Genomic DNA, 19,098 nt, shown 5'->3' on the forward strand with positions numbered 1-19,098 from the left:
CGCTGTCATCACTGCACTCCGCTGTCAGTTTATGACATTGTCAGTTTATGACTGTTCAGTAAACCATTCGGCCCGCAATTTAGGCTGGATTTTAGATTTTGGCCCCTTCTCTGATTGAGTTCGACACCCCTACTATAGATAGAGGAAATGGGGGAGCTGAGAGGTGCACAGAGGCACATCACACACACACACACACACACACACACACACACACACACACACCAGGAGTGTTTGGCGTGGTATGGGCAAGGAAGAATGTTTTAAGCAGAAGAGCAGCAGGTGTCACCTGGGGAGACAGAGAAGGCATGGCAGGCTGGGGGCACTAAAGGAGTTTGGAGGGGTGGGAGTTAGGTGAAGGGTAGGGAGTGGTCAGAGGAGGCTTGAGCGACACCCCGGGCCAAAATGTGAGGACCATGAACAAACAAGCAAGGAGGAGTTTACAGCCCTTTGCTTTCTGAAAAGAATCACTTTCCAGAAGAGGACGGCGGCCCTGTGGGAACGGGTGGTAGCCTCTACAAGGAAGAGGGGAGGAGAGGACACTGGAAACCAGGATTCCAGCAGGCAGTGCGACCAGGATTCTTTTCTCACTAAATCCCTGCAGCCACTTCCAGGTTAATAATTGCCTGAAATAAGGTGGGAAGGAGCACAAATCCCCAAGCCCAACCTGCCCTGGGATGTAGACAGGGGTGGGAACACAACTTGACAGTAACCCTGTAGTAATGATGGATGCAGTTTCCCCTGGGTGCTGTCTCTGGAGTCAAGGTTGAGGCACACCCTCTCATGATTTCCCTGGCCCCCACCCAGCACCCATGGAACAGCTGATGGGAAACAAAGCCACGGGGCTCTCCCAGCACATTAAGTGCTTATGCTATCGTTTCCTGCTCCAGCGGGACAGATGAAATATAAGGGATAATAAAATATGCCCAGGGACTGTAGAAAGGTCAAAAGGAGATGGGTGCGAGTTTACTGCTTAGCTTCTCATGCTCAGTGCAGTCCTATGCACTGCATGAAAGAAAACATCTCAAAATTTGGGGGGTTAGGGAGAGCCATACTACCTATAAAAAAATAATGTAGTCCAGCCAAAACTGGTTTGGCTCAGTGGATAGAGCGTCGGCCTGCGGACTGAAGGGTCCCAGGTTCGATTCCCGTCAGGGGCATGTGACTGGGTTGCGGGCACATCCCCGGTGGGGGGTGTGCAGGAGGCAGCTGATTGATGTTTTAACCCTCTATTCCTCTCTCTGTAAAAAATCAATAAAAAATATATTTTTTTAAAAATGTAGCCCACCCAGCATGGCTCAGTGTTTGAGTGTCAACCTATGAACAAGAAGATCACAGTTCGATTCCTGGTCAGGGCACAGGCCTGGGTTGCGGGCTTGATTTCCAGTGGGGGTTGTGCAGGAGGCTGCTGATCAATGATTCTCTTTTGTCATTGGTGTCTCTATCTCTCCCCCTCTTCCTTCCTCTCTGAAATCAATAAAAATATATTTTTTAAAAGGTATGATTTTGAAAAGATCTGTATTGGTGGTACCTATAAAAAATAAAAACACATCTCTCAGTGTATTCGTCTCCTAGGACTGCCGTAACAAACTGGGTGGCTGAAAAACACAGAAATTTATTGTCTCGAAGTTCTGGTAGCTAGAAGCCTGAAATCAAGGTACTGGAAGTATGCTCCCATGAAGCCTGAAGGAAAGAATCCTTCCTTGCCTCCAGCTTCTGGTGTTTGCTGGTAATCCCTGGCTTACAGCTGCAGAGCTACCATCGCTGACTCCAGGGTCACATGGCATTCTCCCCTCATGTTTCTATCTGCCCTTCTTTTTTCTTTTTTTAAAAAAATATATTTTAGCCAAAACCAGTTTGGCTCAGTGGATAGATCGTCGGCCTGCGGACTGAAAGGTTCCAGGTTCGATTCCGGTCAAGGGCATGTATCTTGGTTGCAGGCACATCCCCAGTGGGGGGTGTGCAAGAGGCAGCTGATCGATGATTCTCTCTCATTGATGTTTCTAACTCTCTATCCCTCTCCCTTCCTCTCTGTAAAAAAATCAATAAAAAAATATTTAAATATATTTTTATTGATTTTTTACAATAAAAAATCAATTTATTGCAAAAAAATCAATAAAAATATATATTTTAATATATCTTTATTGCTTTTTTTTACAGAGAGGAAGAGAGAGGGATAGAGTTAGAAACATCGATCAGCTGCCTCTTGCACACCCCCCACTGGGGATGTGCCTGCAACCAAGGTACATGCCCTTGACCGGAATTGAACCCTGGACCCTTCAGTCCGCAGGCCGACGCTCTATCCACTGAGCCAAACCAGTTTCAGCTGCCCTTCTTTTCTTTCTTTCTTCTTCTTCTTCTTCTTTTTTTTTTAAAAATATATTTTATTGATTTTTTACAGAGAGGAAGAGAGAGGGATAGATAGTTAGAAACATCAATGAGAGAGAATCATCGATCAGCTGCCTCCTGCACACCCTCCGCGCCCGCCCCCCCCCCCCCGGGGATGTGCTCACAACCAAGGTACATGCCCTTGACCGGAATCGAACTCAGGACCTTTCAGTCTGCAGGCCAACGCTCTATCCACTGAGCCAAACCGGTTTCGGCTGCCCTTCTTTTCTTATAAGCACACCAATCACATTGGATCAGGGCTCATCCTAATGACCTCACCTTAACTTGAATATATCTCCAAAAACCCTATTTCAAAATAAGATCACATGATTCTCAAGTCCTGGGGGTTAGGCCTTCAACAACTTTTTGAAGGATACAATTCAACCCATAATGGCAAAGCACCCGCGCTGGAGCTGTGGGGATTGATCTGATACAAACTCTGCCATCTGGGAGCTCAAGGCCCATGAATGAGTCTTTGTTGTTGTGGAGGACGAAGAATCGGGTATCAGAACAGGAGACCGTGGCTGCATTCATTGAAACTGGTTTTCAAAGTGTGGTCCAGGACCAGCAGCATCAACATCACCTGGGAACTTGTTCCAAATGCAAATCCTCCAGCCCCATCCCAGGCTGCTGAATCAGAAACTCTGGGATGAGGCCAGGACGTTGTTTTTGTTGTTCTTGTTTTTAAATATATTTTATTGATTTTTTACAGAGAGGAAGGGAGAGGGAAAAAGAAACATCAATCAGCTGCCTCCTGCACAACCCCCGACGGGGATGTGCCCTCAACTGAGGCACATACCCTTCACCGGAATCAAACCCGGGACCCTTGAGTCCGCAGGCCGACGCTCCATCCACTGAGTCAAACCGGCCAAGGCCAGGACATTGGGGTTTTTTGTTTGTTTGTTTGTTTGTTTGTTTGTATATTTTATTGATTTTTTTAGAGAGGAAGGGAGAGAGAGAGTTAGAAATATCGATGAGAGAGAATCATCAATCAGCTGTCCCTTGCACACCCCCTACTGGGGATGTGCCCACACCCAAGGTACATGCCCTTGACTGGAATCGAACCCAGAACCCTTCAGTCAGCAGGCTGACGCTCTATCCACTGAGCCAAACCGGTTTTGGCAAGGACATTATTTTAACAAGCCCTCCAGGTGATTCTGATGCACTCTCGAGTTTGAGAACCTCTGATCTAGGCCAATCTCCCATTGAACAGATGGGAAAACTGAGCCCCTAACCCAGTGGTCAGCAAACTCATTAGTCAACAAAGGCAAATATCAACAGCACAACAATTGAAATTTCTTTTGAAAGCCAAATTTTTTAAACTTAAACTTCTTCTAATGCCACTTCTTCAAATTAGACTCTCCCAGGCCGTGGTATTTTGTGGAAGAGCCACACTCAAGGGGCTAAAGAGCCACGTGTGGCTCGGGAGCCGCGGTTTGCCGACCATGGTTAGGACCTAACCACATTACTGAGCAGTCACATGCCAGGCAGGCCCTTGATGTGCATCACCTCATTTTGTGCCCATTTGGGCTTATCCAATGAACAGACACTATTGCTCATCCCAGTTCAGACAAGAGAACAGAAACTTGGAAGGTGAATAAAATTCCAAAGTCCCAGGGTCATTAAGAGGTGGTATAGAGATTAGAAATAATCACCCCAACTGATCTGGCCAGACCCAGCTCAGGTCTATTTTGTTACCCATCATTGTTGGTCCCAGCCGGTGGAGACTGGATTATTGAGCTCCCAGGAAGTTTGGAGCTAGCTCTGCCCTAGAAGAATTTACAATGTATGGGAAAACAGCCAGGAAGAATCAGTCACAACCCAGGACACTCTCCCAGGCCTCCGCCACTAACCTTCCCTGCCTGCCCTTTGCCCATCCTAGCCCTTCTCATCCTGGTTCTTATTGGCCAATCATTTACCTCTCTTTCCCACCCCTCCTGAAACAGCTGAGGGTCTATAATGTTCACAGTTGTATTACCCTTGCCTGCCCCAATACTTGACATCTAATAAATCTTCAACAAATGCCTATTGAATGAAAGAATGCATTTCTGAAACTACTTTACATTTTTAAATGCCTTACTGGTAATGTATATATTATCTGATATGGTAACTCCACTTCTAGCAGCTTATCCCAAGGAAGCATCAGACATATAAATATGAATGTTCACTGCAGTACTATTTATAATAATGAAAACTGGAAATAACTCATATACTAAACCATTGTGCAGTTGTTAAGTGTCAAGTTCTCCAAGGCTGACCAAACACCATAGAGCATTAGGTGTGTGTGTGGCGGGGGGGCTGATCACAAAGCTATACATGTGAACACATGTGATTCTGATTGTTTTTTAAGTATGACTAACATGTATTTAAAAAGCTGGGCAGGATGGTCACTAAAATATTAACAGTGCTGATTCTTGAGTCACATGATCTATTTAAATTTTCTTCTATATACTTTCTGATTCTTCCAAATTTTCTGCAATGAATAGTTGAGTTGCCACTACTATAATTGGCAAAGGAATGTTTGGGATTTTTTTAAAATTATTTTTTTAATATATTTTATTGATTTTCTACAGAGAAGAAGGGAGAGGGAGAGGGAGTCAGGAACATTGATGAGAGAGAAACATTGATCAGCTTCCTCCTGCACACCACCTATTGGGGATGTGCCTGCAATCAAGGTACATGCCCTTGACTGGAATCGAACTGGGACCCTTCAGTCTGCAGGCCGACGCTCTATCCACTGAGCCAAATGGTTAGGGCATGTTTGGGGTTTTAAATGTGCCCAACAAGGAAAGGGGGAAGAACAAGAGATACTAGGGTCTCATGGATGCATCCGTGGTGCCAGGAATCACCTTACCTGACTATACTATTAGCCTTCTAGACTCTCTATTCCTATCTTACAGATGAGAAAACAGACTCAGAGAGGTCAAGCAACTTGCCCAGGTCACACAGCCAGAGATGCTGGAAGCAAAGCCCAGATCTGTCTGAGTCCACAGCCCAGGATCATTATATCCCACTGCTTGCACACATCCCCACACATGCTTGGAGGGGAAATGTTTTTTAAAAACACAAGAAACAATCATTCTGATCTTAGAATCTCTAGGCCATCGGGCTTCTAGCCTGCCTGTTGGTCCTGTGCATGATAATACTGTGAAGAGCAGGCATGATTCTGCCTGTTGGTGCAGCATTGGACATCTATTTTCTCAACCCATGCTCACAGGAACGCCCATAAAGCGGACAAGGTGGGGATGAGCCTCTTATCAGCTACAGAGCAAAAGCACGGTACCGTCAAGAAGGAAAGTGAGATCAGGTCAAAGTTGCTTGATGAACGAGGTGTGGCTATGCAAGCTGCTCCTGCCCTCCTCCCCAGCCCTTCAGCAGAGCCCTCACATTTCCTCCAGAAACAGCAAAATCCAGGATCCACTGACACCAACGAGGCCAAAGAGTCAACTCCAGAGCAGTGAAATCAATTCAGCTTTAATGACAGCACGTAATTGAGACAGGAGGCGCCTGAATGAGGGCGCAGGCCTTACCAGGTTGACCTGAATGGCTGCCGGGACAACTGGGGCTCCATCTGAGACAGGCAGGCTCCACCGGCTCCTCTCATCTTCCTGAGCTCCCGGTGCTCCAGCGCTGGGAGGAAATTTTTGAAGTCAAGCTGCAGGAAGGAGAGAATGGGATCAACTTTTATTTGGTTGTCAAAGAGGTGACACAGTTGACTCTTGAACAATATGCGGGTGAGTGACACCGATCCACGCCCCATGCAGTCGAAATTCCATGCATCACTTTTGACTCCTCTAAAACTTAACTCGGAATAGCCTACTGTTGACCGGAAGCTTTCCTGATAACGCAGTCTGTTAACACAGAGTTTGTATGTTATATGTGCCATAGGCTGTATTCTTACAATCAACTAAGCTAGGAAAAAGAAAATGTTACTAAGAAAATCATAAGAAAAAATACATTTAGAGTACTGAATGTATTTATTAAAAAAAAAAAAAAAAATCCATGGCCAAGACCGGTTTGGCTCAGTGGATAGAGCATTGGCCTGCGGACTCAGGTGTCCCGGGTTCGATTCCGGTCAAGGGCATGTACCTTGGTTGCGGGCACATCCCCAGGGGAGGGTGTGTGTGTGTGTGTGTGTGTGTGTGCAGGAGGTAGCTGGCCGATGTTTCTCTCTATCGACGTTTCTAACTCTCTATCCCTCTCTCTTCCTCTCTGAAAAAAAATCAATAACATATTTAAAAATAAAAAAATAAAAATAAATCCATGTATAAGTGGGCCTGTGCAGTTCAAACCCATATTGTTCAAGAGTCAACTGTACACATTCAATTCTTTCGAAAGGAGTAGGCAGCACAGAGTGTCCCTCCACCTCTATTCCTCCCCCTCCCCCGCCCTTCCAGTCTCCCTGTCTCCTCCTTGGAGGCAAATTTCTCCCTAGTTTCTCTTAACTCCTTCCAGAGTGATGCATACTTATGCAAAGCATATATATGCACAAATGACAACCAAATTTAAAATCCACTTCTTCCCCCTCCCGGTGATTTTAGACATATTGAATACGGGACTCAGCAGCCTTGGGTTTCATCCTTGCTTTGCCACTCATGGTGCACCATAATTAAACTTCTCTGAGCCTTGCTTTTCTCGTCTGTAAAATGGGGTGAAATCCCCCCCTCCCCCAGGATTGCTGTGCAGATGAAACTGGATGCAAAACTATACAAATAATTCCAATTTATGTTTAATGCTATAGACAAATGTGGAAAAGGCCTGGGTCACTTGTGAGGGGGACGTGGGTCAGGGAAGTAGACCCACATTTGCGCCTGTCCCCAGGCCCTGAGGGTGTGACAGCGCCCCCAGGAGAAGGCAGGCTCCTCTGCGAGCTGAACAGAGGCAGCAGGTCACGTGGAAGCAGCCTTCATCTTCCTGGTCTGAAGATGACATTTCTGGCTTGGAGAGCTGGGGCCTCGGCAGTGTTGCATCCTCTGTCACTTGCTGGTCTCGGGGCCACTCCTGGCATCTCTATCAGGAGTCCCCCGTCCACACCTGAGGGTCAGATATTTATATGAAGGGCCCCTCCCTGTTCCTGGGTCAGAGAAGGATATCAAGGCAGGGCTGAGAAATCACTGACTTCCCTTGAAAGTAGTCCATTAATCTCCACAACTCCTCCTGGGGAACTGGGGTTCAGGGCTGAGGAGAGGGAAACTGATGAATAGACACCCACGGAGAAGTAGGGGAGCCAGACAGACAGAATGGCAGAATCCTTCATAAGGTCAGCCAAGAGCAGGGCCTGAGAAGAGTCTCCTCTGGTCAAGGTCAGACCAGCAGGCACGTATGGCCCTTTGAACTCCTGTTGGGGGCAGGCACCTTGGTGGGACCATATCCTGTCCTTCTGTCCACCCAGCTGTCCGTCTTGCCTGCTAAGACTTAGCCAGACACTAGCCCTAGTCTTGGCACAAGGCACATCCTGAGATGAATTAGGTTGGGCCAGGCTGGAACCAGCCGGTGGGAGACAAAGGATGTACCAGGTGGAGGACGGATGCCCAGACCTAGAGGGTGGGAAAATGTTGGGCCAGGACCGGCAGTGAGGTTGAAGGCAGCGTGAGGGGCCTGAGCTCCCTGCATGTGTGCCGAGAGCCATGGGAGGCAAGGAAAGGAGGGACAAGGAGTGGGCTGCACAGGGACCGGCAGAGAGTCCTGGACAGAATGAAGAAGCGATGGAGAAAAAGAGGGGGTGGGAGGCAAGGTCTGGGACTTGGATCCAAGAGTAAGCCAGCTGATGTCTGTGGATCTGTCTGTCTTCATGCCGCTAGTTTGTGCCAAAACTTCCCACTTGCCTTGAAGGCTCTGGCTTTTCCTGGGCTAAGGGTTTGGACCGCCCTTGCCCTCCCCCAAGGCTCCTAGACCCCTGCACCCACAGGACCCACCTGCCCCCATCCCTGCCCCATTGGGGGGGGGGGGGAGTAAAGAGCACAGTCCCTGGAATGACACAACCTGGGAGCGAATCACTCACTAGCTGGCTAGTGACCTAGGGCGACCTCTTAGGCCTCAGTCCCCTCCTCTCAGAGAGACCTAATGGAGGTACCACCCAACGTTCTGGGGAAGCTGGAGGTCCAGAGAACAGGATAGACCCGAAGCCCGGAACCTGCCCGAGCGTCTGGCAAACACGGGAAGCTCCAGTTTCTGGACATGATGGTCAGCGCAATTCGCAATTTAAAGGGGAATCTCTCCCCAAGCCCAGAGGACTCAGGGCCCAGGGCACAGGTCCCTGCCCAGGGACCAGCCTGGGGAGGGGAGGGGAGGGAATGTGGGAAACCCGAGCGGTTCCTGGTCCCAGAGCTTGCACACGTGCTGGAGAGGAGGAAGGAGAGTCATCAGGTCAGGACCGGAGAGGTTTACGTCCCCCCTTAGCCCCGCATCTCATCTCGACTGGGGGCTCAACCAGCTTGCGGACGGGGCGGTGCGGGCCGGCCTCTCTCGCCCGGATGGGGTGGGGGTGCGGGGAGGGGTGGGGGTGCGGGGGCGGGGCGGGTCTCCCGGGAACCGCTCCGCCCGCCACCGCTTTAAGAGGCTGCTCCGCGGCAGCGAGCGGGGCGGGAGCCGCAGCCGGAGCCAGCGGAGCCGAGTCCAGCCGGCGGCAGGTGCACGACTGCGGGGCGGCGGCGGCGGCATGACCGGCCACCACGGCTGGGGCTACGGCCACAAGGACGGTAGGCGCGGACCCTAGCTGGCCCGGAGCCGCGGCGACTCCCCCCCTCCCCCCGACCCTCAAGCCCGGCCCGGGCTCCCCGGGCTTCCCGGACCCGCAAAGCCCGCCGCACCCTTCAGGCCAGACCGGGACACCCCCCAAAAAAATCCCCTCCAGCCCCCCAGAACCCGGCCCCCCTGCCCGGCCCGAGCCCGGGCTCCCCTGGCCCCGCGGCGCAAAGCCCGCGCTGCTCCCCGGCCGCGCGGTGCCGCCTCCTCCGCGCAGCCCCCGGCCGCCGCCGCGCTCGCTCCGACCGGGGCCGCGATCGCCCTCTCCCCCCGCGGGCACCGGGGCTGGAAGTGACCCGGAGCCGCGGGGACAGGGCGGCCGGTCGGGGGCGGAGCGCGGTGCGTGGGTGCGAGATGGATGCGGGATGGAGCGCGCAGGAATCTGCCCGCGTCCGGCCCCGCAAGGGCAAGGGCGAATGGCCCCGGGAGAGTGTCCCCGGAGGATGTGCGGCGGCGCTTACCTGTCGGCAGGTACCGGAGGAGATGGGACCTCGGGGTGCCCACGGAGGGTGTGTGGGGTGTCTCCGTGGAGCAGGGTGTCTGGACACGTCCCGGCATGAGGCGTGGCCCGCGCCATCCTCCTCGGTGCTGCCTCAGTTTCCGTAGGATGCAGAGAGGAAGGGAGCCGAGGCAGACCACTTGCGTGTGGGCCTGTGGCAGGTCAGTTCCTTTTGGGGCTGAGATGGAGGGGTGGGGGGGTGGCGGTAAGGGTTTCCCCCTTTCCCAGAGGTGAACCCTGAGGACCCAAGATCCAGGCTCCAGGGCAGATCCAGGCAGGGCAGGTGGGGGTGGGAGAAGGGCAAATTCAAGGGGGAGGAACACTCCCTACGCTCACCCCCCAAACCCCACCCCTAATGTGGGGAGACGCAGTCGATGGGGGTTGAGGGTGGATGTCCTGGACTACAGTCTGGGGCCAGAGGGCGTTAGAGAGATGCTGTGGGGTATCTGACCCCCTCTGGAACCCCAAGGACACGGGGGCATCTTTTGGAGGGAGAACTCCAGATGTGTGCATGCAAAAGCTAGGAAGAGACATTCAGAGAAAGGCAACAGAGACCGGCAGAGATGGAGAGAGAGGCAGAAAAGGGGCAAGCTGACAACCCATACTAGATCATCTCCACCACCTGCTCCAAGCCAGCTTCTGGGAGCGTCAGAATTCCCTAACTCCAGCCTTCTCTCTAGCGCTGCCCACACGCTCTGAGCTTCCAGCATCCTATAGGCCTGCCCCATGGCCAGCCACCCTCAGATTGCTGGCTGCCCCTCACCCACCCAGACCTGGGCGCTCCAGTGGAGGGTCCCCGAGGGAGAAAAGGACAAAGGACAGAGGTGCCAGCGGGCAGCATACTCACGAGAGACTTCAAAAATAACCCAGGGAGTCTGGACCCCGATCTGAGTCATCCACTGGGGACACAGCTCTGTTGGCACCTGCTGCTATTTTCTCGGGAAAACGTAAGAAGCCAAAAGACAGGGAGAAGCACCAGCCGGCAAAGCTCTAAAAATAGGCTGCATCTCAGGATGTTCCTCAGGGAGAAGCCTCTCGGCTGCAGATGGAGCCTCTGGGAGGCAGGTGGTGGGTGCCGGTGGGTGTGCATGCAGGTGTGTGGGTGTGCACGCAGGGGTGTGTGTGCGTGCGTGTGTGTGTGTGCATACCAGCATGTGTTTTGCTGTAGTCCCTTAGTGCTGATCTGGGTTTGCAACAAGCAGTCTCTGGGTAAGGGTGCATATATGTGTGTCAGGTATAGTCAGCAAGGTATGTGTGTGTTTGTACGCACGTGTGTTGCTGGGCCTCGCTGCTCAGGGCCCATTGAGCTCCGGCCACTATGCATATGCGTACATATGTGAAAACTCTATGGATCGGTAGGCACATGCTGGGGAGGACCGCTAGGGGCAGTTCATGCATGTGCTAGACTTATACCAGTGCCCACGTGTATGTGTGCACATACCTGGGTGGGCTTCAGTCCTCTCATTGGTGAAATGAGGACCACCTTGGTTTCTACTTCACAAAGTGGCTGTAAGGAACAAACGCATGTCACACTGTCAAAGCCAGGATGGTGGGAGCTTTTGTTATTATTATCACAAACAACAACCCGAACATGCCCAAGGTGCGGGAAAAGCCAGATACCTGGTGGAGTCAGGCCAGGAACTGCAGATGCCTGGCGGGGAGGGATCCCTCCGACCAGGTACTAGATGTTGGGAGGACTCACTGCCCAGAACCACCCATAAGCCTAGGGCTGTATTGTGCTCTCTTCCATGCACTACCTCTCTGGGCCTCCTATCAGCTCTGGGGGGGTGAGGGTTTTTTTGTTTGTTTTGTGGGTTTTTTTTAATATTTTGTTGATTTTTTTTTTTTTTTTTTTTTTTTTTTTACAGAGAGGAAGGGGGAGGGATAGAGAGTTAGAAACATCGATGAGAGAGAAACATCAATCAGCTGCCTCCTGCATACTCCCCACTGGGGATGTGCCCGCAACCAAGGTACATGCCCTTGACTGGAATCGGACTTGGGACCCTCGAGTCCGCAGGCCAATGCTCTACCCATTGAGCCAAACCGGTTAGGGCTGGGTGGTGAGTTTTCATGAGGTCACTTCGAAGACAAGGACATGGAGGGGAAGTGGCAGAGCTGGGATTGGAGCTCCAGGCCACACACAGCTCCAAAGCAGGGGCCAAGGTCTGGAAGGATACCAGGGAGACACCTGGGCTGGCCTGAGTCCGTCCCTCTCCCAACCCACAGGCCCCTCACAGTGGTACAAGCTGTATCCCATTGCCCAGGGAGTCCGCCAATCACCGATCAATATCATATCCAGACAAGCTGTGTATTCGCCCAGCCTGAAGCCCCTGAAGCTTTCCTACGAGGGCTGCACGTCCCTCAGCATTGCCAACAATGGCCACTCCGTCCAGGTGGACTTCAACGACAGCGATGATCGATCTGGTAAGTGGACCCTCACAGACTCTGGCACCCCTCCACCTGGCGAACTCACCCTGCTTGGGGCAGGCACAGGAGGGGCAGCATGCGGTGGGGGGTCGGGCTGGGGGAGGCTCCATCTCTCACCAGCTGTAAAGCCGTGGCCTGAGCCTCAGTCTCCTTAGGCATCAAATGAGAGTAATGAGACCTTATTTTTTATTTATTTTTTAAAAATATATTCTATTGACTTTTTACAGAGAAGAAGGGAGAGGGATAGAAAGTCAGAAATATCGATGAGAGAAACATTGATGAGAGAAACAGCTGCCTCTTGCACACCCCCTATCGGGGATGTGCCCGCAACCAAGGTACATGCCCCTGACCGGAATCGAACCCGGGCCCCTTGAGTCCGCAAGCCGATGCTCTATCCACTGAGCCAAACCGGTTTCGGCAACGAGACCTTATGTTGCTCCCTAGGGTCATAGAAAGGAAAAAGGAAAACGCTGAAGCGGTGTTTGTAGTGCTGGCACACAGCAGATGCTCAGACGCTCAAGAAGTGCCGCTTCCCCTCCTTCTCGTTAGTGCTTTAGGTCAGGTTTGTTTCCACTGCACTCCCTGCCCCGTCACCGCAGGGCTGTGCGGCCTAAGGCTGAACCCTCCTCTTTGGGTGACCTGGCCAAGCCCAGCAGCGAGAGAGAGAAAGCAGCGAAAATGCTCTGTGCCAGGCCCCTTGCTAAGGTCACGGGCAGCTCTCTGATTCCTCTCAAGAATCTACCTCTAAGATGGGCAAGCAGGTGCCCCGGCCTGGGGGCTCGGTTGGAGCACCGTCCCGTACCCCAAAGGCTGTGGGCTTGATTCCCAGTCAGAGAACCAATCAATATTGATTGGTGATTGTGGGTCCAAAACCCAGTGTAGACAGGAAGGTACAACAGACAGCTGATCAATGTTTCTCTCTCACATGGATTCCAACCCCCCCCCCCCCCCCCCCCCGCCGCCACTTCTTCTCTTTCTTTAAAAATCAATAAAAGTATGTCTTCGAGTGAGGATTTTTTTTTTTTTTTTTTTTTTTAAAGAAAAGATAGGCAGGTAGAGACTCAGTGAGCTGGGGAGGGCCCAAACCAGCCTGTCCAACTCCAAAGGTCTTCTTCCCAGCCCACATTCCGCCTCAAGGTCCCAGCTCTCCTGGGCCAGAGAGAGGCCAGCGGGAATCCGTGGCGCTCTCCCCAAGGTCTCTTTGCCCCGGGAGTAAAGTCCAGGCGCTTTCACGATAAATTCCTAGGCAGACGGCCTCAGAAGCGCTCCTCCGTGAAGGAGTTGTGTCCTTAGGATCAGACTTAGGAGGGGAGGAGTGGGGCAAGGAGGAGACTTGCTGGAGTTTCTTGTGTAAGAAAGTGACAGGAACTCTGCTTAACCTCCCGCTCCCCCCTCCCATGCACATAATAAAAGCACTCAAGGGAACTTAAGTTGCAAATAAAAAAATCAAAGGTCAGCCCGGCTGGCCTGGCTCAGTGGTTGAGTATCCAGTCAGGAGGTCACATTTGATTCCTGGTCAGGGCACATGCCCAGGCTGCTGGCTCGATCCCCAGTGGGGAGCATGCAGGAGGCAGCCAATCCATCATTCTCTCTCATCATTGATGTTTCTCTCTCTCTCTCTCTCTCTCTCTCTCTCTCTCTCTCTCTCTCCCCCCCCACCCCTCTCCCTCTCTCCCCCCACCCCTCTCCCTCTCCCACTCCCCCAAATAATTTTTTTTCTTTTAATCGAAGAGGAGGGAAGTCAGATGGGACTGATGTTAGTTGCTTAGCTCTGAGTTCCCTGGTAGGCTAGGCAAAAAGGAAAAGAGGATCAGTTATCGTTCTTGCTGCAGAATCCTCAGAGAAGAGAAATAGCATTTCCTGGTACAAAACTGTAAGAAAAGCCTCTCACCCAGAGCTTTGGAGAGGGACATGAGACTCTTGATAACCAACCCTAGATTAGGCTTATGAAGGAGCAGTTTTCATATGGCTGCACCTCCTAAACGGAGGGCACTGAGGGTTCAATTCAGACATCAGTAGCTCAACGAAGGCCACTGTATGGGGTGAGGGTAGAAGACCCAAGGGGCATGCCCCTGAACCACTGACATGGGGACTTGCTTTCAAGTCCGCTGGGGTTCCCTCCCCTACCAGAATACCCAGGCCTGAGGGGGCAGAGAGTCCGTGGAAAGAAGGTAGGTTTGGGGGAGAGATGATTGGAGCTGTGCCACACCATAGCTGTGTGACCCTGGACAGAATACCCACTTCTCTGAGCCTTCGTCTCACATTTGTCCAATGGGGACAACCATGTGTCCCCCTCAAGGTCTCTGAGGGGGGTTGACCCCTATGGAGTTCAGAATGCAGTAAGCGCACAGTGAATGGCAGTGTGTTTTATGGTCATGAGGAGGCCAGAGAAGCCAAGTTCAAGGGGTTAGGGAAGGAATTCATTCTCTGAGAGACCACGCTTGGGTCCCAGGTATGGCATGCTCAGAGGAGGGGCTCCCCGAAGGCCATGTCAGGGAGCTCAGCCTAAAGGCCCTGCTTCTCAGATAAGGCAGGACAGACAGCAAGAATTGTCCTCTCTCCTCCTCCTGTTCCTTCCCCTCTCCCTCCTCTTCCTCCTCCTCCTCCCCCTCCTCCTCCGCCTCAAGGGGCCCTCAGAGGGCAAGGCCCTGGCCTGGTCACCGTCCTGAGAGGTCTAGTGGAACTCTGAGCCCAGGGCAGTCACCTGATCCAGGGGCTCACATTCAGGCCTGGCAGCAGCTCCCTCCACGGCCAGATCCCTTTCAGCTAGAAATTCAAGAAGTCTCAGGAGGCCTTAGGCATGGCCCCAGCTCACCAGACATCAGGGTGGGGAAGTCATAAACCAGCACAGATGGGACCCGCCAAGGAGCCCAAGGGGGTACCTGGGCCCAGCCACCAGCGTGGGGACCCTCAGGAGCCGGCCTCTGAAGAGGCAGCATGGCCTGGTGATTAGGGGCAAGGGGCGTGGGCTCTGGACTTACAAAGGATATGCAGGCTCATCTCCTAGCTCAGTGCCTTGCTGTGTGACCCTGGGCAAATGCTTTGCCCTCTCTGTGCCTTGGTTCCCACCTTTACAAAATAGAGGTAATAGGTTCTGGCCCTCAGGAACTACTAGGAGGACTAAGCAGAATATTCCTTCTGACCCAACTTTTGTTCAGCACTTCAGACATGGGGGGCATATTGTTAGTGATCATTGGCGGGGGGGGGCGGGGGAGGGGGGGGGTGTTAGACGCAAGGTTCCAGCTTCCATGCAAACTTGGGCAGGAGGGGGAGATAACAGAGAGATGTATTCTGTCAGTGCCACACTCTCTGCCACCTGCAGGCCGCCAGGACTTCTGCCCTGGCCCAGCTAAGGGCCCAGGGAACAGAGTGGAGACTGACCCAAGACCCATCAGCCCCACCAGTTTTCCAAATGAAAAGTGTATCTCCCTCCTGTGTACTCCCCGGATCCTGGCTGGCTCTGGCGCCTGCCGGTTGTTGTGGCCTCTCTCGCGTGGATTGCCTCACGCCCCGCTTCTCCCCGCAGTGGTGACTGGGGGCCCCCTGGATGGGCCCTACCGGCTCAGGCAGTTCCATTTCCACTGGGGCAAGATGCACAACGTGGGCTCGGAGCACATGGTGGACGGCAAGTCGTTCCCCTGCGAGGTAAGGACCCTCCTCGGTGGGAGTCCCTTTGGGGAAGGAGTGGGGGCCTGGATAGCCAGAGGGTTGGCAGGGGCCTGGTCTGGAGTTCTGGAGAGACTGGGGAGGAGCAGCCCGTGTCTTGGGGAGGAATGTCCTCCACCTACACCCCCAGCCCAGGGTCTTCTAGCCGAACTCTGCCCACGGCTGCCCGGGTCTTGTGTGTCCGGAAGGAATTTTCTCAGGGACAAATCCAGTCCCGCCACACCCCTGCTACTAAGCCTTCGAGGACTGCGTTTAGCATTCAAGGCCCTGCGTGCACTTGGCCTTGCAGAGCCTCCTCTTCCCCCGAGTTATTCCCATGCTGCCCTGCGGGGGGGGGGGGGGATGAGGCCCCAGAGCACACCCCCAGGGATTCTTCCTGGAATACCTTTCCCCCAGGTTCCGCCGATCACCCCTAATTATTCTTTGGACTCCGTGCAAGTGCCTCTTCCCCAGGGAGTGTCCCTGGATGGCCATTATCTGTTTTATAGATAGTTCATGGGGGGCAGGGCCCGAGCCAGGTTCCCTGGGGCTCAGGAAAGGGGTGGGCCCAGAGCAAGGTGGAGGCTCGGTATGCCCTTTGGGGGCTCCCCAGGCCCACATAGGATGCTAGCTAGGCCCGGGGGCGGTTGGGCAGCCTGTCCTGCCTTCAGAGGGGCCAGGAGTCCGATGGGAGTGAGAGAAGCCCTGCTCTGAGCCCCTGGGGCCCGTGGGGTGCTGAGCACCGGCCCGGCCTGTTGCTGACCCTCTAGCTGCACCTGGTTCATTGGAACGCCAAGAAGTACAGCACCTTTGGGGAGGCGGCCTCAGCCCCCGACGGCCTGACAGTGGTCGGTGTCTTCTTGGAGGTGAGGGGGTTTGCCCAGGGCCAGGGGGCGGGTGGGGGGCATGAAAGGCCTGGGACTGCCCCTATTTCCAGAACCCAGTGGTACTGGGCTCACACTACCCTCTCCCTGACAGATCGGGGCTGAACACCCCTATATGAACCGTCTGACAGACGCACTCTACATGGTTCGGTTTAAGGTGAGATCAGCGGTCCGTGCCTCTGACCCAGAGCAGCCGGCAGGGGGAGAGGGGGGGAGAGAGAAGGGAAGAGGCTACATCACGGAGCAGACCCATCCACTCTTCCATTCTGGTAGTAAGCCCTCGGTGAGATGAAGGGGGCAGGTCAGCTCCTGCAGAATTCTGCACCTGACTCCTCTTTACCAGGGTCAGGGGCCCCATGGAGCCCCCAGCGTGCCATCTTGGGGGGTAAAGGATTGATAAGATTCTTGTCACATCCGTTCATGGTTGTCCCGAAGGCAGCGCCACTCAGGGCCGCTAAAGGCAAGGGACATAGGGGAAATGGTGAAAAACATAGACTGATGAACAAGAACAGACCCAGAGATAAGGAGCCATGGGTCAGACTGTTGGACCTCAAAGGGAGGGTGGGGATAAAAGGGAGAGATCAACCGAAGGACTTATGTGCACACATATGAGCCTAACCAGTGGCCGAGGACAATAGGGGGGCGGGGGCATGAGTGGGGAAGGTGGGGGATTGGAATGGGGGGTTAAGGCAAATATGTGATACCTTAATCAATAAAGAAATTAAAAAAATAAAAGGCAAGGGACAAGACATGTGGCCAAAGAGCTCCTGCAGCTTTTTTACATACGAGCCAATGGGTGGACAGGGCCTGGCCCCGGCTAGGAGATTGGCATCTGGGATCTGCCCACTATTGGCATGTGCCCACTATTTGCATCCATGAGCCAAGGAGAAGCCTAGATTCCCCCTGACAGAAACAGGTAGGGGGGCTGCGGGTCTGGTCCTAGTGGGAGGTCTATGCTGACTTCTGGGTTCCCCACCCGTGCAGGGCACCAAGGCCCAGTTCACCTGCTTCCAGCCCAGCTGCCTCCTGCCTGCCAGCCGGCACTTCTGGACCTACCCGGGCTCCTTGACCACACCCCCTCTGAGTGAGAGCGTCACCTGGATTGTGCTCCGACAGCCCATCAGCATCTCTGAGAGGCAGGTCAGTCCTCCGGGTGGAGGGAGGCGGCCTTCGGGGCCCACCCCAGCGGTGTGGCTCTCCCAGCCAGCAGCCCACGGCCCGTGGGCCCACCAAGGAGACCCTCATCTTTTGCTAATAAACGTTTGGATTCTTAGATGGAAGTTAGCTTGGTGGACGGGTCATTAGGACAGAGACACAGGCTGGGAGGGGAGATCCCTGGATCCTGGGGGTCATGCCTACTGTGTTAAGATCTTCAATGTGGTATTTGCTGATCAGTGTTAACTAGTTGGAGTTAATACTGGAAGCAGGTGAAGCAGGGTCAGAGGCCCTGGCGTGAATAAATAAATGAGATTGGGGTCCCCAAGAGAGAATGAGCGGGGAGAACTGGAGACAAGCCCTAAGGGGAAGGGGAGGGCGGAGAGGCAGAGCTGGCTGGGCCAGGTAGGCCAAAATGATGCGTCTGGGATCAGAAGGGATCACAGCACTCCATTCCGCCCTGGGTTTCTCTTCTGCCTTCTCAAGATGGAGAAGTTCCGGGGCCTGCATTTCACCTCGGTGGACGATGAGAGGATCCACATGGTGAACAACTTCCGGCCGCCACAGCCACTGATGGGCCGTTTGGTGAAGGCCTCCTTCCGGTTCTGAGCTGCCCGGCTGCCCGGCTGGCCACCAGGACACTATCTTCCCAAGGGCTTCCATGTCAGCAGACACCAAATTATCTAAGGCTCCCTGCCTGGGGGGGCTGTAGACACCCCCCCCTCTTCAGCTGGCTTGCTCCTTGGCCACCCTCCAGGCTTCTGGACAGGACCCCCACGTCAGGAGACACTCGTCAGCTGCCCTGGGGACAGGAAGGACAAGAGCCGAGCAGGTTCCAAGCTTGGGGCTGCCTCTGCTCCCCGAGATCCAAAGGTCCCTGGGAACCTCCTCTCGTCTTCTTCCCACTGCCAGTGGCAGCGGCCCCACCCTGAGCTCACACTGTGACGGACGAGACCAAGCTCTCCGGGGCAGGCAGCTGACATTGCCAGAAAGGCTCAAGCAATAATAATTAGAGATGGGCACACCCTCTCGGCATTACCTCTTCTGCAGGCCTCCGCCATGTGCGCACCTCACTGCCAGGCCATTAAAAAAAAAACACAAAAAAAAAAACACACAAAAAAAGCACCCAGTCTGCTGGAGGTGACACGGCCTTCTCCCTCCAGCCACCTGCTGCCATGGGCAGGCTCTGGCTACAGCTTATGTAGTATCTCCCCTCGTCCCCCGCCACCAAAGCCGCCTACATGACCATCCATCCACGCAGTGGTTAATAAATGCATTCATCCATGCAGCAAATTCCCCTTGAGTGCCTGTGCTATGTCAAGCTCTGTTCTAAGCATTGGGGACGTGACCGTGGTGAGC

The 19,098-nt window shown here is 53.5% G+C and overlaps 1 protein-coding gene and 1 long non-coding RNA gene across 7 annotated transcripts; one reads left to right on the forward strand and one right to left on the reverse strand.

Annotated features, from left to right (window-relative positions):
- Positions 1 to 5,843: 5,843 nt before the first annotated feature.
- Positions 5,844 to 9,726, reverse strand: LOC311610189. The gene is made up of 2 exons (XR_014792909.1): positions 9,591 to 9,726; positions 5,844 to 6,040 (listed from the first exon to the last, which is right to left on the reverse strand). It is a non-coding gene; the product is annotated as an uncharacterized lncRNA (long non-coding RNA).
- CA7 (carbonic anhydrase 7) lies at positions 8,903 to 19,098 on the forward strand. Of its 6 annotated transcripts, none has more exons than XM_084861149.1 (8): positions 9,090 to 9,789; positions 10,499 to 10,696; positions 11,855 to 12,052; positions 15,582 to 15,700; positions 16,471 to 16,566; positions 16,679 to 16,741; positions 17,569 to 17,724; positions 18,226 to 19,092. In XM_084861149.1, the coding sequence occupies exons 2-8, from the start codon at positions 10,642 to 10,644 to the stop codon at positions 18,346 to 18,348; spliced, it is 810 nt and encodes a 269-aa protein (XP_084717275.1). In that variant the 5' UTR covers positions 9,090 to 9,789; positions 10,499 to 10,641; the 3' UTR covers positions 18,349 to 19,092. The 6 variants fall into 6 exon arrangements, with proteins under 6 accessions (XP_084717276.1, XP_084717275.1, XP_084717273.1 ...); XM_084861148.1 differs by having other exon boundaries at positions 9,775 to 9,789; positions 10,309 to 10,696; XM_084861150.1 differs by lacking the exons at positions 9,090 to 9,789; positions 10,499 to 10,696 and adding an exon at positions 8,903 to 9,083 and having other exon boundaries at positions 18,226 to 19,090.

The sequence above is a fragment of the Pipistrellus hanaki genome (assembly GCF_964339955.1).
Source record: "Pipistrellus hanaki genome assembly, chromosome: 15".
In the NCBI taxonomy this organism is placed as follows: Eukaryota; Metazoa; Chordata; class Mammalia; order Chiroptera; family Vespertilionidae; genus Pipistrellus; species Pipistrellus hanaki.

What these genes read in the sequence shown, in the direction of transcription:
- CA7 (XM_084861147.1), top strand. Translation starts at nt 9,488, where the DNA reads ATGCGGGATGGAGCGCGCAGGAATCTGCCCGCGTCCGGCCCCGCAAGG. An exon ending in TGCGTGTGGGCCTGTGGCAG is followed by an intron (nt 9,790 to 11,927) that starts GTCAGTTCCTTT and finishes TATCATATCCAG; the next exon opens with ACAAGCTGTGTATTCGCCCA. An exon ending in GCAAGTCGTTCCCCTGCGAG is followed by an intron (nt 15,701 to 16,678) that starts GTAAGGACCCTC and finishes TCTCCCTGACAG; the next exon opens with ATCGGGGCTGAACACCCCTA.